The 20084-nt window shown below is 42.9% G+C and overlaps 2 protein-coding genes and 1 long non-coding RNA gene across 13 annotated transcripts in view; 1 reads left to right on the forward strand and 2 right to left on the reverse strand.

Annotated features, from left to right (window-relative positions):
* The window catches only part of Ppp3cb (protein phosphatase 3 catalytic subunit beta), a 58402-nt gene extending 50791 nt beyond the window's left edge, over nucleotides 1-7611 (reverse strand). For 2 of the 8 annotated variants that reach the window (XR_011371527.1, XM_070020573.1), the window contains exon 1: nucleotides 7415-7610. Coding sequence is in view for 7 of the 8 variants with exons in the window: in XM_070020573.1 (XP_069876674.1) it covers nucleotides 7415-7499 (85 nt within the window). In the remaining variant the exon portion in view is untranslated. Of the gene's footprint in view, nucleotides 1-7414 lie in introns of all 8 variants that reach the window. The other 6 variants (XM_070020575.1, XM_070020574.1, XM_070020571.1 and 3 more) reach the window with 4 other exon arrangements.
* LOC138825903 (uncharacterized) lies at nucleotides 7365-19930 on the forward strand. Its single transcript, XR_011371528.1, has 3 exons — nucleotides 7365-7427; nucleotides 18120-18260; nucleotides 19858-19930. It is a non-coding gene; the product is annotated as an uncharacterized lncRNA (long non-coding RNA).
* The window catches only part of Usp54 (ubiquitin specific peptidase 54), a 125675-nt gene continuing 115223 nt past the window's right edge, over nucleotides 9633-20084 (reverse strand). For 2 of the 4 annotated variants that reach the window (XM_070020564.1, XM_070020562.1), the window contains 3 exons: nucleotides 19903-20043; nucleotides 12126-12312; nucleotides 9633-10917 (listed from right to left, as the gene is read on the reverse strand). In XM_070020564.1, coding sequence (XP_069876665.1) covers nucleotides 10376-10917; nucleotides 12126-12312; nucleotides 19903-20043 — 870 coding nt within the window. In that variant the 3' untranslated portion in view covers nucleotides 9633-10375. The remainder of the gene's footprint in view (nucleotides 10918-12125; nucleotides 12313-19902; nucleotides 20044-20084) is intronic. The other 2 variants (XM_070020565.1, XM_070020563.1) reach the window with 1 other exon arrangement.

Below are 20084 nucleotides of genomic sequence, written 5' to 3' on the forward strand. Positions count from 1 at the left end.
CCACTAAGTCACATCCCCAGCCCAGCCCAACGTGTGTGTGTGTGTGTGTGTGTGTGTGTGTGTGTGTGTGTGTGTGTGTGTGTGTGTGTGTGTGTGTGTGTGTGTGTGTGTGTGTGTGTGTGTGTGTGTGTGTGTGTGTGTGTGTGTGTGTGTGTGTGTGTGTGTGTGTGTGTGTGTGTGTGTGTGTGTGTGTGTGTGTGTGTGTGTGTGTGTGTGTGTTCTGATCCTGGGGCTTGAACTCAGGGCCTGGGTGCTGTCCCTAAGGTCTTTCACTCAAGGCTAGTGCTCTACCCAGGCTGGCTTCAAATGAGAATCCTCAGATCTCAACTTCCTGAATAGCTAGGATTACAAGCATGAGCCACCGGCATCCATATTAAATTTTCATGAGTACTGATTTCCCCAAGGATAGCTTTTACTATTTTTTTTGGGGGGGGAGGGAGGTCAGTCATGGGGGCTTGAACTCAGAACCTGAATGTTATCCCTGAGCTCTTTTTGTTCAAGGCTAGTGTTCTACCACTGTAAGCCACAGCACCACTTCTGGTTTTCTGGTGTTTAATTGGAGACATGAATCTCACAGATTTTCCTGCTCAAGCTAGCTCTGAACCACAATCTTTAGATCTCAGCCTCCTAAGTAGCTAGAATTATTGGAATGAGCCACTGGAGCCCGCTTTACCTTTTATATGTTGTCTCCCTCCTTACAGTTCTGAAGGATACAACAGTAATTTAATAAATAGGTGCTATTTGATACCTTTGATATGCTGAAATAAATTTTATATAGCACACAAGGATGTCCAATTAATTTTATTTCACCTGTGTATAAACATTTTTGTTGGGCTGGGAAGGTGGTTCAGTGGTAGAGCGCTTGCCTTGCATGCATGAGGCCCTGGGTTCGATTCCTCAGCACCACATAAGCAAAAAGAAAAAAAGCCGGAAGTGGCGCTGTGGCTCAAGTGGTAGAGCGCTAGTCCTGAGCTGAAGAGCTGAGGGACAGCTCCCAGGCCCAGAGTTCAGGCCCCACCGGACCCAAAAAACAAAAAAACAAAAAAAAACCATTTTTGTTGTGAAAGCCATATGATTGGCATTAAAACATATTTCATTTAATAAATAAAAGTCCTTTTCATCTAACTTTTTCTTACAACTCTTGTCAATTCATTCAAAAGCTCTGAGCAGCTGTATTTTCTAGTTGGCATTTTCCTTCTAAGACAACTTGTTACCATAATGTTCTCTTTCCCTCTCTTAAAACACACACACACACACACACACACACACACACACACACACATGCACACACACACACACACACACACACACACAAATATTCTCTGTTCCTTCATTTTCTCCAGGACACATGTACTGAAGATTTATTTTAGTATGATTAACAGTTACTTTATAAGCAAGAATTTAAATCCAAATTGTTTAAGATACAAAAGATAAACCTAAACCTTAGTAAGAAACAACGAAGTTGCTATGTGACTCCAAGACTGATACAAGTCAACTGAGAATCTATAATGAAAACAAGCATCATGGTAAAGCTGAGGTTCTGAAAACTATTAGCCAAATGACTTCACATTTATAAGCAAAGAAGCTGGTAAAAGATCCTAAATGAATCTTAAGGTTGCCCATCTAAAATCAGCCAAAAATAATTAAAACACACAAGCAATTTGATTCAATCTGAAAAAAATGTGACAATTTACCATTAATAAAACTTAATCCTAGCTACTCAAGAGGCTGAGATCTGAGGATTCAGATTCAAAGTCAGCCCAGGCAGAAATGTCCCTATGAGACTCTTTATCTTCAATTTACCACTCAAAATCTGGAAGTGGTCAAGCACCCGGGGCTCATGCCTGTAATCCTAACTACTCAGGAAGCTTACATTTGAGGAATGTGGTTCAAAGCCAGCTGGGGCAGAAAAGTCCGTGAGCACTGTGGTTCACAGTTCAAGCCCCACAACCAACAAAAAATTAAAAAATTAAAAAATCAGAAGTGGAGCTGTGGCTCAAAAGGTAGCTCAAAGCATTAGCTTTAGCTTTGAGCAAGAGGATTCAGGGATAGCACCCAGGCTCTGAGTTCAAGCCCTATGAATGATAAACAAAAACCCACAAAACTTAGGGGATAATGTGAAAATGTTCAATGCAGAAGAAAATTATCACATTGCAGGTGCTAAAACATACATTCTCTAGGTGATAAAGGTGAATTTTTGTATTATGAATAGCAATTATCAATCTAAAAGATTGTTCAGCTTTACAAATCTGGGACCTAATCTACATAGCAAAATGCACATTTTATGAATATCTATGAAAATAAATATCTGGGTAATTCAAGTAGACTTGGGAGGTAGGAGTTTGTGTTTCAATGAACCACACCAATTTTGCTGATGTAACAGTAAGGCACAGATGCTAAAGGGTAGATCTTTTTCCTAATTTTCATTTTTTTATTTCTAAAAAAAAAACTTAATATAGTGCAAAAGGAACATACTGTCAGGTGCTTGTAGCTCATGCCTGTAATTCTAGCTACAAAGAAGACTGAGATCTGAGGATCTTGCTTTGAAGCCAGCTGGGGCAGGAAGTTTGAAAGACTCTATCACCAACTAACCAGTGAAAAGGCTGTACTGGAGGTGTGACTCAAACGGCAGGGTGCAAGCAGAGAATGGGAAAAGCAAAGGCCTTAAATTCAAGATTTAGCAGCTCTCCCCCCACACACATTAAGCTACAAAGCTACATACCTCTTCACCTTATACATATAGGCTATATTAACCTGGTTTGAAACTGGGGTCTAGCTATGTAATCCAAGCTGGCCTTGAACTCTTGATTTCTACTCCTTATCCCACTACCCAGTGCTGGGATTGTAGGCATAAACATCATACCTAGCTGGACTACATTAAATTTTAAACAGAAAGAATTTGACCTGAACAATCAACTGGACTCAGTTTTCAGAACTGAAATTGTTTTCAACTAATCAGGAAACCTAATCATCCATAACAGTGACATAAAATTGATAATTTTAGTGAAAAACTCATCTTTTTTTAGTTGGTCATAGGGCTTGAACTCTGGGCCTGGGTGCTGTCCCTCAGCTCCACAGCTCAAGGCGAGTGCTCTACCACTTGAGCATCAGCACCACTTCAGTTTTCTGGTGGTTTATTGGAGATAAGAGGCTCACAGACTTTCCTGCCCAGGCTGGCTTTGAACCACAATTCTTAGATCTCAGCCTCCTGAGTAGCTAGGATTACAGGTGTGCGCCACTGGCGCTTTTTTTATTTTTTGGTGCTGATTTTGTGGTTAAACCTAGGGCCTGGCCTGAGTGCTGTCCCTACATTTTTTGTCTTTTTTTTTTTTTTTGCTCAAGGATAGTGCTTTACCACTTCGGGCTTTTGATGGCTAACTGGAAGTGTCTCACTTTTCTGGCTTCAAATCTCGCTCCTCAGATCCTAGCCTCCTGAGTAGCTAAGATTACAGGCATGAGCCACAGACCCCCCAGCAGCTTCTCACTTTTATACATGAATTGCCTATATAGGTAGAAGCTCCCAATCCTCACAAGAAGTGAATTTCAGGCATATGGTTTTTTTTCCTTCCATCCTTCCTTCCTTTTTTCTTTTCCTCCCAATCTCTCACTCTCTCTTTTTTTAGCAGTACTAGGATTTGAACTCAAGAGGTTTTTTTTTTGTTTTTTGGGTTTTTTTGGGGGGTCTGGTCATAGGGCCTGAACTCTCAGCTCTTCAGCTCAGGGCTAGCACTCTACCACTTGAGCCACAGCGCCACTTCCGGCTTTTTTTTGTGCTTACGTGGTACTGAGGAATCAAACCCAGGGCCTCATGCATGCAAGGCAAGCGCTCTACCACTGAGCCACCTTCCCAGCCCAAGAGTTTTAAACTTGAAAGGCAAGCACTGTATTACCACTTGAGCCACACCACAAAACCAGGAATGTGATATTAAACACAGAAAGACCTGTATCCCCTTAAAAACCTACACAACCATAAAATGTAGGCTTTTTTACTAAGAGCACAGATTATAAAAGTAATAGGCAAGAAGGAAAAGTTTCTGGGAGTGAAGACTACTTACATAATATTTCTATAATATTCTTATTATGAACTGGTCCATAGGTAAAACTAGCACCACATCCTGGACTTAGGAAAAACCTGTTTGTCAGACCTGGGTCTTGAACTCAGGGTCCACATGCTGTCCCTGAGCCCTTTTGCTCAAGGCTAGTGCTCTACCACTTAGAGCCACAGCAACACTTCTGGTTTTTGACAAGTTAATTGGAGATAGCGCCTCATGGGGACTTTACTGCCCAGCAGGCTTTGAACCTTAATACTCAGCTCTCAGCCTCCTGAGTAGCTAGGCTTACAGGCATGAGCCATTGGCACCCAGCAAGAAACCTCTTTTTAACAAGTTAAATTAGTACAACGTTCATCTATCATCAGAAAACTAGTGTTCTGCCGGGCGCTGGTGGCTCACGCCTGTAATCCTAGCTACTCAGGAGGCTGAGATCTGAGGATTGCGGTTCAAAGCCAGCCCGGGCAGGAGAGACCATGAGACTCCTATCTCCAATAAACCACCAGAAAACCGGAAGTGGCGCTGTAGATCAAGTGGTAGAGCGCTCGCCTTGAGCTGAAGAGCTGAGAGACAGTGCCCAGGCCCAGAGTTCAAGCCCCACAGCCGACAAAAAAAAAACCAAAAAAAAACAAAACAGAAAACTAGTGTTCTAATCGTCAAATGTAACATTATAGTACAACCACCAAATGTAAGAGACAAAAAAGAAGCCTGAAGAAATTCTAAAGTAGGTTTGTGTAAGATCTGTATGAAAGCTGGATTTCCAAGTAACTACAGAGGAAGCTAAAGACTCCACACTCAGGGGCTGGGAAGGTGGCTCAGTGGTAGAGCGCTTGCCTTGCATGCCAGAGGCCCTGGGTTCGATTCCTCAGCACCACATAAGCAAAAAGAAAAAAGCCGGAAGTGGCGCTGTGGCTCAAGTGGTAGAGCGCTAGCCTTGAGCTGAAGAGCTGAGGGACAGCTCCCAGGCCCAGAGTTCAGGCCCCATGACCAGACCCCCTCACCCCCCCCCCAAAAAAAAATAAAGACTCCACACTCAGTGCAAACTAGTCTGTTACAAACATGTGATAGAGGCTGGGAAGGTGACTAAGTGGTAGAGTATTTGCCTTGCATGCATGAGGCCCTGGGTTCAATTCCTCAGCACCACATAAGCAGAAAAAGCCGGAAGTGATGCTGTGGCTCAAGTGCTAGAGCACTAGCCTTGGGCTGAAGAGCTGAGGGACAGCACCCAGTCCTAGAGTTCAGGCCCCACCACAGACCAAAAAAAAAAAAAAAGGCAAAACAAACATGGGATACATATGGGGATTCCAATTAGCTAACAAATGAAAGTTGTCTCCTTGAAGAGGATACAACTAAGAGCATGAGATATGATAACCCTAAGTTCTATTTAACTTCTTTAAATTTTTACTTGCACTGATACTGGGGCTTGAACTCAGGGCCTCCCACTCTGGCTTAGCTTTTTGCTTAAAACTGTCATTCTGCCACTTGAGCTATACCTCTACTTCTGGCATTGTACTAGTTAACTGGAGGTAAGAGTCTGAAGGCTTTGGGGGCCTAGGCTATTTTCCAACAGTGATCCTCAGGTCTCAGGTTCCTGAGTAGCTAAGATTACAGAACCCAGTTTAACTACATGTTTCTATATTAGCAAGCTCATTTCATATTTACATAAAGTGAACAGCCTTTATTCTATACCAAAAACTGTAAAAATGCCTGTATTGGGTACAACTCAACCCTCAGCATTCTGCCTTATGCTTGCCTTAAAGCAGTACATGAAAAACACTCCTAACTATGACAAGGAATAAGATTCACAAGCAAAGAGTAAAATCATTGTTTGGAATATTAGTTAGCACCCAGGCGAAGTTCAAGACCCACAACGGGCTAAAAAAAAAGAAAAAAGAAAAAAGAAAGAAAGAAAGAAAATAAAGCAGTGGCCAATGTTTCTTCTAAAACTTCAGGATTTCTTGAAAGGATGGATAACTACTGAACTATCATATCTCTCTTTAATCCTTCGCGTTTTAAAAAGATTTCTGAGAAAACTATTCTGCTTATTCCAATGCCTGCCCAAGTGGATATACATTTATTAGCTTAAAGTCCACATTAGCCTTAGTAAAAATTAGTATCATTATTTTAAGAACCAGAAGCTTTGCCTTAATTTTTTAATTTAAAAAGCACACACAAAAAACCAATTTTCTTATTTTTAAATATTTTAATGGAAAAATAGGGCCAGCCTTCAAAACTGGGCTGTTTAAGCACTGTGCCAGTAATATTTGAGACGCTGAATAACACACACACACACACACACACACACACACACACACACACACACACACACACACACACAACAAAGGGATCTTTCAAAAAGAAACGTAATATAAATGTCAACTTACAGACCAACTACATGGTTAAGAACAGTTCAAAGTTGGTTTTCAATCCTACGATGGTGCTAGAGGTTAATGAGCCCTCCAAGAGAGCTTGGAATCCTCTCAATTAGCTTCCAATTTCCTTATTTTAAAGAAGTCTGCTTACCTCTTGTGGGCAAACATCCACATAAAAGTCTTCCCTAGCTCAGAGAACATTTAACTTTTTCTTCTTGGGGAGTGTGTGGGTGTGTGTTTTAGAGAGGAAGGGCAAAACCCTTTCCTACCAAAAAGTGCGGACGCTTTTCTAAGTAAATATTTCTTCCTATCCACGAGGCTTTTTTAATTCTTGCTATGCTGTTCCCCCTCCCCCCCACACTCCAGCAGCTCCTGTTCTGTACGTATACATCTAGGCTTCTCGGTCCGTCCTGGACCCTTCACCCTGGTCCAATCCCATAAGGTTCCCCCATTTTCCGCGCGGGGTGGCACCTGAGGGCCCAGCGCGAAGCCCTGTGGCCGGCGCGGGCGAGGCGCACATAGGGCGGATGGCTGTCACTGGGGAGCAGGCGTGAGCCAAAGCCCAGGCGATTTCTGACGGCTCATCGCCCGCCCTGCGCGGCGTGGCTGAAGGTCTCGGGCCCTTAGGTCCGCGCTGACCAGCCAGAGCACAGCTGTCGCGGGGCCGGAAGCAGCCTGCGGCCCCCTCGCCCCCTCGCCGCTCTGACAGGCCGAGTGGTAGGAAAAGAGCCGGCTCACGACAGCGAGTAGCCGCGAAGCTTGGGCGAGAAAATCCAGCGAGCCAACCCCCCCTCCCGCCCCGGCCTGAAGACGAGCGGGAGCCCGGCGGAGTCGGCCCAGCCCAGCAGGGGCCCGCCCAGGGGCCACTCCCCGAGGGAGGCAGCCAGTCACTCGGCCGCGCGCCCGGCCAGGCCCGTTCTCGGGGGCCGGGCTCCCGCCCGCCCTCACCGCGGCTCCTCACGCCAGGCCCCCGAGCCTTCGTCCACTTCTCACCTTTGACGACGCGGTCAGCCCCGGGAGGGGGCGGCGGGGGCGGGGGCGGGGGCGGTGCGGCCCGAGCCGGCTCCGGGGCGGCCATGCTGGGGCCCGGGGCTCGGCTAGGCGCTGGGCCGGGCGGGGTTGGGGGCGGGGGCGGCGGCTACCAGAGCCAAGCGGCGGCGCCGCCGGGGAACATGGCGGACCTCTTTCCCTTCAGTGGGGCGAAGACCGGCATGCACCGCGCGTGCGGGGGCGGGGGCGGGGCAGACTCCAGGGACTCGGGCAAAATTACTGAAGCTAGTAGAGAAACAGAACCTGGCCAAGGGATCAGGTTTAAATTCTTAATGTGTAGAAACAAGACTGCATAGCTAGTTACAGTGATAAATAAGTACAAGGAAAAACACTCTCACTGAATTCCCAGCAAAATAAAGAGACAATCAAACCTCAGAACATCCAACCAATAGAAAAAAAAAAAGTAACAATTTAATCACCAGACCTGAATACTGCAAGATTGACAGGAGACAGAGGCAAAAACATCATTCAAAATGGAGTTTGAGGGGCTGGGAAGGTGGCTCCGTGGTAGAGTGCTTGCCTTGCATGCATGAGGCCCTGGGTTCAATTCCTCAGCACCACAGAAGCAGAAAAAAATGGAAGTGGTGCTGTGGCTTAAATGGTAAGAGCTCTAGCCTTGAGCTGAAGAGCTGAGGGACAGTGCCCAGGCCCAGAGTTCAAGCCCAACAACCAAAAAGAAAAAAACAAAAACAAAAACGAGGAGTTTGAAATAGAATTCTGAATCTCATTTTTGGAATTTCAAATTGTATTTAGAATTAGAAGGCACAAAATGCATCTGAAACAGTGTAGGGTCCAAGGGTTGAGAATCAAAAGGCAGTAAGAGGAAGCACACCAAGAATGACCCCAAGATATATTCAGAATCTTAGAGGATTCACCTAAAAAGGAAATGGCCTCTTTCTTGATTTAGATTCAGAAGGCTGCAGGGAAATAGGCAGGGGCCGGACACTGGTGGTATACTTAGGAGGCTGAGATCCTAAGATTGCAGTTCAAAGCCAGTCCAGGCAGACAAATCTGGGAAACTCGTATTTCCAATTAACCAACAAAAAGCCAGAAGTGAAGGTGTATGTTCAAATGGTAGAGCACCAGCCTTGGGCAAAAAAAAAAAAAAACAAAACTAAGCAAGAGTATGAGGCCGTGGAGTTCAAGCCCAAGTACTAGCACTAATGTAGTACCAAAGCAGAAAAGGAATAAATAGGAAATTAGTTCCTTGTGTGCATACACAGAATCTGAGCTTCAGGTGACTTAGTTCCCTTTATAGAAACACAGTATGACCAATGTTCTTGGGGTGGGAGATTGAGGAACAACAAGACTGCCCCATCAACAATGATTAGAAATCTGGCCAGGGACCAGCATATCTATGAAGATGTATGTATCTTTAGGGTATAGGATGCAAGTGGCATCTCACATCAAATGGCATGGTGTGTGAAATTCCTGGACATCCTGCTGAATAAAATGTGCTTAGAGGAAGTGGCGCTGTGGCTCAAGTGGTAGAGCGCTCGCCTTGAGCTGAAGAGCTGAGGGACAGCGCCCAGGCCTAGAGTTCAAGCTCCACGACCGACAAAAAAAAAAAAAAAATGTGCTTAGAATATGTTCATAATAGATGGTGATAATCAGGTAAATAAAACAAAAGTCTTAGCAATTTCTCCTTTTTTGTGTTAGTCTCAAAGTTCCTGAGACTGAGTAATAACAAGGGAAAGCTCAATGGGCCCTCTTTGCAAAAGCACTCTTTTCCTCTGGAGTATGAATTTTGAACTCAGATCATGCCCTTGCTAGGAAGGTGCTTTATCACCTGAGCCTCATCTCCAATGATCAGTCCTTAGTTATTTTTGAGGACTGTGGGAATAGAGCACATCACAAACCTGTAACATAGCAGGGGGACACCAATAGTACTGAGATCAGGAGTGAGTTTGTCAGAGTAGTTTGTCCAGAGAATCTCCCTTAGGAGTGGAAGAATGGAATGTGTAGTATATTGAGTACCTTTATCAGGAAAGGGAAAGCAAACATGCTAGCAGCAGAAATAACAAGGGCCCAATGACTCCCACCTTGAACATACATCCTTCAACTCCTCTTGCCTCCTTTAAATAAAACAATCCCTACATATGTATGTCTAGGCCTTCCCACCCCAGTACAAAAGAGCACCAACATACAAAACAACAAGGGATTAAATAGAACTGTCATATAGATTTATTAATGAAAAATACTTTACAAAAAGAGTATGTTTTGCCCTAAAATAGTTCAGCAGACTCTGAGGATTTACAATGGCGAATGAGCAAGTGGCAGTAATGGTTCTGCTGCTGAAGACAAAAGGATATGTTAATGTGCCAGACTATATCTGTTCAGAAGGGCAAGTGTTATATTGGCAGTTCCATATTCTAGGCCTATGGTCTGGGGCACAGGGAAGACTGGCAGGCCATAACACCTGGGCAGATGGGCTGCCCTGAATGATGCGGTCATGGTGATGACCATGATCACAAGGCTACATGTACCTTTGAGGATGGGAAATGGGGAATACAGAGGGTCAGATAATAGGGTTAAGCAGATTAAAAAAAAAAAAGTGTGTAAGTTGGGAAGATAGTAGAGACCAGAAAATGGACGTTAGGTAGAGGTGGGGGCATTACTATCCAGAATTGACCTGAGGTCACTAGTGACTAGTATCGGGAATAATATAATGGATTCAGCCTTAATGTGGCTCAAATGCAAAACAGCAGCTGCTTCATTTTAGTAGGGGAATTAAAGTTGGAATTTCAAATATTCCCTCTTATTTAAAGAACCAGATCTCTTTAGAGGTAACTAGTGCCCCAGGGAGAAACTGCCAATTCTGTGTTGAGATGAGAACAGCAAAACTATGGCAGAGATGCAGGGTAAGCAACTCTGCCAGTTGCCAGGAAACAAAAGGGATGACCCTTACCACCTGCTATGCTGCAGGATTCTAGTTTTGTTCTGCTCTCTTCCAAGAACCTCTGATAGAACACACAACAACCTTTCTTCCTCTGCCCTCCTGTTCCTAGATTGGGAAGTATAACTGCATTGCCTCCAGTCATCATCTGGGGGTATATCTACTCTTCGAGGACCAGGTGTTCGGGACCCTGGAATAGGACCCGAATTCCAAGCTGACCTTAGGGATGATAGGGACATAGGGTGAACAGTGGGTGGATGAGAGGGTGAATGGAAAAGATCCCCTCCAGCCTGAGCATGAGGAACCTGAAGACCCTGACTTCTTTCTGGTAATGTGATAGTGTGGGTAAGCTGAGGTTTGCATCCTGGAGTAGTTAGGTGTCTGGCTCCAAAGTGCTGGTGGGTCTCTGACCAGGGTTCCCGGAAGGCATCAGTTCTGGAACGATGAGGGAGACTCCGGTAGTTCAAAGTCCTTCCTGTGTACTTGACCCCTTGGGAAGTTTCACCCCCGTCACACATAGCCAGAAACTGTTGGATACTCCTTGATGCTCCTATGAAGAAAAAAGAAACTTAAAGACTGAACATCTAAAGAAAATAATCTTTCTTTCCAGATGATCATTCCTGGTAGTATCACCCAACTTCAATCCTTCAAAAGCATACACATGAGAGAAAGAAAGAACCTACTTTTGCTTTTCACTTTATTTTAAAAATGATTAATGTAATCAAAATCAAGTCTCATCTCCAGCTTAGGCCAGTGAAATAGTCTCTTACATGCATATTTATCCACTGTAAACACACACACACACACACACACACACACACACACACACACACACACACACACACACACACACACACACACACACACACACACACACACACACACACACACACACGTGTTCCTTAACATAACAAATACATTTCTGTGATGATGATGACTCTACTACAGCAATTACCCTTCATTCTAGTTGCCTGTTTAAATTCTTGTTCAGTGTCTGAGATACCTGCTTTGTTCCTAACATTCCTCCTATATACACAATGTAGAATGTCTCTGTATATTTACTTGGCACTAGTGATATGGACTGATAGTTCTTTGTTGGGAAGCAAGAGTCTACCCTATGATATTTACCAGTTCCCTTGGCCTCTACTCATTAGGTATCTGTAGTACTTTCTTTTCCCCCTATTGAGAACTATAGCATTAAGCTGCAGATTCAGACCATGAGGAGGAAAAGGAGAGTATTTTACTGGGGTGGGTCAATGAAAGTCAATGATGCTGCCCATCATCCTCATGATCATCTCGGTCTATACCCATGACATGGGTTCTCTAGGTAGAATATCTTATCAGTTTCCCATTTATTTTTGTCGTCCTACACCATCCTTCAGCTGAGACTCAGCGAATAAGAGGGAAAATTAGTTGATATATGTAACACTTTTTGTTTGGAAGGATCCCAAAGATTAGATATTAATTCCTCTTGGTCATTAAAAAGCTTATTCTATCAATACTGATACAATTCAATCTTATCAGTATCTAGATTCTTAGGTGTGCCAGTTTAGAACTCAGACTAAAAACCATGTGCCTAAGAAATGACTCAGTCATAACTCATTGAGATCAATACTAGATTTTAAAGCAGAATTCATGTCCTTACACCACTCCCTCTTGGGACACCCTGCCCTTTCAACAGATATACAGATTTAACCCTTAAAGTTCCCTGTAAAGGTACCACATTCTGGCTTATAATATTAGATTGGGAGGAGTTACCTGGGGGTCTACAGGGTTCCCCTGCCACGCTGGGCATCAGGACATCTGGGGACAGGAACTGTGGTTGGGAAGGGTAGACTTGGGAATCAAGGAGAAATATGGGAGGGTCATGGATGACAGGGAGGGAAGAGGAGCTGGAACAACGGTGCTCGGTTTCCAAAGGCTTTTTCCGCACGTGTGATGAATCCTTATAATGAGACAAGACAAAAACCATAAAGATGAGGATTAACACAGCAGGATGTGGTTGGGTAAACACAGTGAGGCGAGCAGAGGGAGATGAAGGGAAGCAGAGCACAAGCATGGCTTACTCTAGAGAGGGATCCAATTTACTCAGGCACTCTGTCAATCCTTTAAGGAAATTCGAAATATTAGGTCACCACTTTCATCAGATCCCTGAAGTTCTTTTTGTGTGTGTGTGTGTGTGTGTGTGTGTGTGTGTGTGTGTGTGTGTGTGTGTGTGTGTGTGTGTGTGTGTGTGTGTGTGTGTGTGTGTGTGTGTGTGTGTGTGTGTGTGTGTGTGTGTGTGTGTGTGTGTGTGTGTGTGTGTGTGTGTGTGTGTCTCTGTCTCTCATTTTCTCTCTCTCTCTCTCTGGTATTTTGGGTACTAAGGAGGGTTTCACATTTTCTAGGCCAGTGTTTTACTACTTAAGCCACAACTCCACTCCTTTTAAACTCTGGTTATTTATTTTTGGTGCTGGTCCTGGCACTTGAACTAAGGGCCTTGTGCACTGTTCTTTTTGCTTAAGGCTAGTGCTCTACCACTTCAGCCACACTCCACTTCTGGCTTGCTTTTTTTTGGGAGGGACCGGTCACGGGGCCTGAACTCTGGGCCTGGGTGCTGCCCCTCAGCTCTTCAGCTCAAGGCTAGCACTCTACCACTTGAGCCACAGCGCCTCTTCCGACTTCTTTTCTTTTTGCTTATGTGGTGCTGAGTAGTTGAACCCAGGGCTTCATGCATACAAGGCAAGCGCTCTACCACTGAGCCACCTTCCCAGCCCTGGTTCGCTTTTTTGTTTTTGTTTGTCAGTCGTGGGGCTTGAACTCTGGGCTTGGGCGCTATCCCTCAGCTCTTCAGTTCAAGGCCAGCCCTCTAGTGCTTGAACCACAGCGCCACTTCCCATTTTCTGTGGTTTATTGGAAATAAGAGTCTCACGGACTTTCCTGTTGCTGGCTTGGAACCATGATCCTCAGATCTCAGCCTCCTGAGTAGCTAGGATTACATGTATGAGCCACCAACGCCTGGCTGTTTTTGTTTTTGTTTTTGAGAAAAGAGTCTCACAGACTTTCTAACCCGGGCTAGCTTCATACCTCAATCCTCAGATCTCAACTTCCTGATTAGCTAAGATTACAGGTATGAGCCACCAGTACACTTGGAAACTCTGGTTATTTTTGAGATAGAGTCTCACTTTTAACCTGAGGTAGTATTTGAAATAAGCTCTCACTTTTAGCCTAAGCAAGCATAGCCTGTGATCTCAAATTTAAACTTCTTACCATAGCTGGTATGACAAGTATGCACCACCACACCCAGCTTTTTTCTGTTGAGGTGGTTTTGTTAACTTTTTTGTGTGACTGGCTTGAAACCATAATCCTCAGTCTGATCTCAGTCTCTTACCTGTTACGGTAAATATGAACCACCATTCTTTATTGATTAAGATAGGATCTCCCGAACTTTTTGTTTGGTATGGAATGGCAATCTTTCTGATTTCTACCTCCTAAGTAGCATTGAGCCACTGTTGCCTGGCTCCATTCAGATCTTTTTTTTTTTTTTTTGTCGGTCGTGGGGCTTGAACTCTGGGCCTGAGCGCTGTCCCTCAGCTCTTCAGCTCAAGGCGAGCACTCTACCACTTGAGCTACAGCGCCACTTCCATCCATTCAGATCTTTATAGTAAATTCTTTCTTTATTTTTGAAGTTATTTTTTAAAAATCAGCATATATTTGTAGTATGAGGGGGTTTCACTGTGATATTTCACATATGTGCACAGATTTAACACTTCCACCATATTCTCATTTCTTCCCTCCTCCCCACTTTTTTTTTTTTGGTCCAGTCCTGGGGCCTGAACTCTGGGCCTGGGCGCTGTCCCTCAGCTCTTCAGCTCAAGGCTAGCTCTCTGCCTCTTGAGCTACAGCGCCACTTCCGGCTTTTTTCTTTTTGCTTATGTGGTGCTGAGGAATTAAACCCAGGGCCTCATGCATGCAAGGCTCTACCTTCCCAGCCCCTCCTCCCCACTTTTTGAAATAGTTTGGTGGTTTTATTATGTTATCTTCATGTCTCTGTGTGTTTGTCTGTGTTATATGTGTGTATGTCTGCATAACCAGTAAATTTTTTTTTCCAACCAGTAAATTCTCTTTTTTTCTTTTTTTGTCAGTGATGGAACTTGAACTTGGGGCCTGGGCACTGTCCCTGAGCTCTTTTTGCTCAAAGCTAGTGCTCTACCACTTTGATCCACTGTGCTACTTCCACTTTTCTGGTGATTAATTGGAGATAAAGGTCTCACGGACTTTCCTAACTGGACTGGCTTTGAACTGCAATCCTCAGATCTCAGGCTCCTCAGTAACTAGGACTATAAGCATGATCCACAAGCACCCAGCCCAACCAGAAAATTATTTAATGCTAACAGGCAGAATTAGATTGAAACAAATTTAAAACTAAGGGATATAGCTCAGTGCTAGATCACTTGCCTAGCATGAATCATGCTCCAGGTTCAATCACTGCAATAAATAAATAAATAAATACATAAATAAATAAATAAATTTAAAGGAGAAAGAGAAAATATTAAGAAAAACTAAAAAATTGAGAAAAAAATCTATACTGACTTGAGTAATGAAATACGGAATCTCCATCTTCTGTACTACCACTACTATATTCCCCAGAAATGCTTTTGCATGTCAAAATTTGCATTGTTATGTATGCCCTGCTTTTATGCTGTGTTACTTATTTTGTGGTAAAGACCCAGAAATACCCCTTTCACGTGTCACTAGCAATGTTCTCCCACTGCTTAAACATTCATTAAAGTGAAGCTTCTGATCAAATGTTACTTCATCAGAGTTCATGTCCTTCACTGTTCTCTCAAAAATAGTTCTGAGTAAAGCCACTATTGCTTTGTAGTCCTAGTTCTCTTGAGTTACTTTATTCTTCTTTATCATACTTATCTCTGGGTTGTATCATGTTTGCCTTCTTTCTCCCCCATTAGAATACATTTCATTTCAGAATCTCTAGCACCTTGAACAGTGCCTGGAACAGTGCATACTTTTGGTAAATAATACACAGTTTCTATGCCAATATATTTAATTTCCTTTAACACACTAAAAGCTATTCAATAGCAGAATTTGTTTTTTTTCACCAGCATATGATCATAATAACTATTATGGATATCAAGGAAGAGTGTTTCAAGAAGAAAAATATTTCTACTAGGATATCTTACTTCTCTGGTTTCCATTTGAGCTCTCTTGTCTCTATTTTATTTTTCTTGTGAGTCAGTCATGGGGCCTGAACTCTGGGCCTGGGCGCTATCCCTCAGCTTTTCAGCTCAAGGCTAGCACTCTACTACTTGAGCCACAGTGCCATTTCCAGCTTTTTCTGCTCATGTGGTTCTAAAGAGTCGAACCCAGGGCCTCATGCATGCAAGGCAAGCACTCTACCACTGAGCCACCTTCCCAGCCCATCTTGTCTTTTTTGTTGTTGGTGGTGGTGGTTGTGGGACTTGAACTCTGGACCTGGGTGCTGTCCCTCAGCTCTTCAGCTAGCACTCTACCACGTGAGCCACAGTACCAATTCTGGTTCTGGTGATTAATTGGAGTTAAGAGTCTCACAGACTTTCCTGCCCAGGCAATCCTCAGACCTCAGCCTCTGAGTAGCTAGGATTACAGGCATGAGCCACCAGCGCCCAGCTTGTCTTGTCTTTTTTTATCTGTGCCTTTTTGGGGTTCTTCAGAAGATCTACCTTAATGCTAATCTTCTTCAAAGGTTTGTCCTGACTGTTCTCTCTGCAATATTCTTTTCCTCTTCAGTGGCTAGGGTTTCCATTCTCAATTTGTAGCCCATATGTCTCATACCCATCAGTTATTTCCATTCAGAATTGAATATAAAACACCACTCCCACCAAACATAATTTTCAACCCATGAAACTTATTATTCTTGACTCCTTTTCCCATATTCAAGCAGACTGATATCAAGTCTCGTTTATATTTACTTTCTAATTGACTCTCCAATGTTTATTTCTCTCTAACCTCCTAACTCTTTACCATGACCTACAGAGCCTTCTGTGGACTATGATCTGACCCTTAATTTGTATTATTTCCTATAGCATTTGTCAACATTCTCCATCATCTCACCTCAACCAGACTCTAATCCTGCCATAACAAGTGTGTGTGTGTGTGTGTGTGTGTGTGTGTGTGTGTGTGTGTGTGTGTGATACTAGGGATTCAACTCAGAGAATCCACTTGAGCCCTATTCCCTAGTCACCAATGAACCTCTTTCAATTCAGTTAATATTTGCTCAGATCTCTTTACCTGCTACATTCATTTTTGCCTCCTCCAGAAAGCCATATCTAAAACCTCAAGCCTGATATCTCTATTATAAACTCAGGGTTTGTGCTTATTAAGTAGATTGTGCTTGTTACTAGATTGGTACTCTACCATGGAGCCTCCAGCCCTTATGTATCATTTTCTTCTTTTTTTGTTTGTTTTTTTCCATGTTTTTTTTTTCATAAGATTTCTATTTAGACAGCTCTTCTAATATTCCTATACTAATACATCCTTATCATATGTTAAATTACACATTTATCTGTACCCTATGGTATACTATAAGCTACATAAAAGCAGAAACTGTATCTAATTCACTTACCCAGGTATCCCCAGCACCTGGTACAGTATCAAGAACATAAGCTCAATAAGCATTTGTTGAAAGGAATTAATTCATAAAAAGAATTAGTGAATAAATGCATGATAAGAACTCAGAAGGAAGCCAACTCTCCTAGGAAAACTAACTTTATACTAAATGTTTTGAAAATATATGAAAAAAATACTAGTCAGAAAAGACTATCTTTTCCAAAAAGAACCCAGGTAAATGAACACTTTATATTAAATGCATAGAAAATATATGAAAAAAATGCTAGTCAAGAAAGACTATCTTTTCCAAAGAAAATGGCAGATATTCCTTTTAGAACCTTATGAATAATAAATGTAGAAAAATGAGTGCTTCATGGGAGGGAAACTAGATCTGAAGGGCTAGTAGGACAGAGACACAATTTTCACTGTCTCTCTTTCTGCACCTTCCAAATTGTACCATGTATTTAAAAACTTTTTTTTCCTGTTTTGTTTTGCTCGTACTATAGCTTGAACTCAAGGCCTCACATGCTCACTTGGCTTACTCACTCATTGCTGGCACCATATCACTTGAGCCATACCTCTGGCATGCTAGTTAATTAGAGATGGAATTTATGAGGTCTTTTCTACTTAGGCTATCTTTGAACTGTGATCTTTTATGTCACAGCCTCCTGAGTAGCTAGTACTAGAAGCATAAGCTACTAGCACCTGGCTTTAAACCTGCTATAAGGAGGATGGGGATGCAGTTCAATGGTAGAGCATTTGCCAAGCATGTGCAAAGTTTAATTCTCAGCATTACAAAAAAAAAAAAAAAGCAACATGCCAGGTGCAATGGCTCAAGCCTGTAATTCTAGCTACTCAGGAGGCTAAGACCAGAGGATCATTGTTCGAAGCCAGCATGGGCAACAAAGTCTGTAAGACTATAATCTCCAATTGACTACCAAAAGGCTGGGAGTAGAGCTGTGGTTCAAGTGGTAGAGTGCTAGCCTTGAGCATAAAAATTCAGGGAAAGTGCTGAGGTTCAAGCCCCAGGACTGGCACAAATTAATTAAAAAAACAAAACCTTGTTTGTAAATTTTTTCGTTCAACAAATATTGAACATCAATTTTACATGAAAAAATGTGGGAAAGAGCTAAAATGAACTTTTGTAATCCAGCTTTGTTCAAACAGTCCAGTTCAATTTGGAAAGAATGGATGAGTCAACCTTGAAAATAGGCATCACTATAAAACTGAAGACACTTCCATTGCCTTAAGGAACTCAAAGGCTGGATTTCTGATGGCTGAGATGCACTCATATCTGCTCAGAATCTGGTAAGTACATGCTTGATCCCTCATAATATGGCAAGACACAACATGTGTGGTAGCTCAGGTCTCTCTTCTTACAAAGCTACTAAATATATTTTTTATGTTTCATTGAACTGACCTAGTGGACAAATTTCAATGTACTGGTGCTTTGCATTCTGACTAATACTGAAAGGAAAACAACTTGAAATTGTTAAAAGATGTATTACCTGCAAACCTAGCCAATGATAATATTTGAGTCTACTGATGTATATTTTCTCTACTGGCATTGGTTTTACTTTTCGTTCTTCCAATTATAGATTATTGCATTATTACCCTATGAGTACTCTCAAGGAGGAAGATTTTAAATTATTTTCTTATGAAAATAATACTGGGACCCACTCAATCACATAGTAGGTAGAGAGGGAAAGGTGAAACAATAATCTATGCTATTTTTTTCTTTCTTCCTTTTTTTTTTTTTTTTGGGTCCGGTTGTGGGGCCTGAACCCTGGGCCTGGGCGCTGTCCCTCAGCTCTTCAGCTCAAGGCTAGCGCTCTACCACTTGAGCCACAGCGCCACTTCCGGCTTTTTCTTTTTGCTTATGTGGTGCTGAGGAATCGAATCCAGGGCCTTGAGCATGCAAGGCAAGCGCTCTACCACTGAGCCACCTTCCCAGCCCTCTTTCTTCCTTTGTTAAGTACCATGGGTTCTGACCAAATCAGAGCCTTTGGTATTCAAATTCCTCCCAAGGCTCCCATTACTACTGCTATGGTTTGGATATGAAATGTCCATAAAGCCTCATATATTGAAGGTTTGGTCCCAAGCTGGTGCTTCCAACCATTAAGAGGTGATTACATCAAAAGTGCTAACTTTGTCAATGAATTAATACATTCATTAATTCATCAAATAAACTACTAGGAAGTGAAGCCTCATTGGAAAAAATCATGTTCACATGAAGTTTGCCTTTCAAGAATATATCTGGCCCTGGCCCCTTCCTATCACTGTCTACCTCCCAGTTGCCATGAAGCTCTGTCCATCACATCCCCTATGCCCTAATGTTTTCCATTGTTCAAGCCAAAGCAATATAGCCAGCGATATGAACAGAAACCTCTGAAACCATGAGCCAAAATAAGCATTTTTCCTTGTTTTCTCAAGTATGATCATTATGTTGTTTTGTTGTTGTTGTTGTTTGTCAGTCGTGGGGCTTGAACTCTGGGCCTGGGCACTGTCCCTCAGTTCTTCAGCTCAAGGCTAGTGACCACTTGAGCCACAGCACCACTTCCAGTTTTCTTAGTGGTTTATTGGATATTAGAGTTTCACGGACTTTCCTGCCTAGGCTGGCTTTGAACCATGATCCTCAGATCTCAGCTTCTTGAGTAGCTAGGATTACAGGTGTGAGCCAGCAGCACCCTGCCAGGTATTCTCATTATGATAAAAACCTACACAATAACTTTCATCCTAGGGATCTCTAAAACTCCCCCATCTGTCTAGGAAAGGGGTATCCTCTGAGCTCCATACAAGTGTAAATAAAATTCTGAAGATGTGTCCTAATTCTTGCTAAATGCATATGGCTTTCCACAAACCTTCAGTTTCTACTTACTTTTTACCTATGCTGTATTTTTACTAGCAGAGAGGAAGGTACTCTGAATAGATGAACCCTGGTGCTACTTACAAAACTCTGGCAAGTGACTGGAACCTCCTCCCTCTCTGAGACAACGGTGGCACTGAGACTGCGTGAGATGCGGCGAAAGTTCTCTGCACTGTACTGTTCATCCTCACCATATTCCCTGCCAAGGCCTTGGCAAGCTGTAGCCTTCAAACACAGACACACAGGCAGACACATAATATCAGACC

Source organism: Dipodomys merriami, unplaced genomic scaffold, assembly GCF_024711535.1.
Source record: "Dipodomys merriami isolate MVZ:Mamm:240054 unplaced genomic scaffold, mDipMer1.0.p SCAF_14, whole genome shotgun sequence".
Classification (NCBI taxonomy): domain Eukaryota; kingdom Metazoa; phylum Chordata; class Mammalia; order Rodentia; family Heteromyidae; genus Dipodomys; species Dipodomys merriami.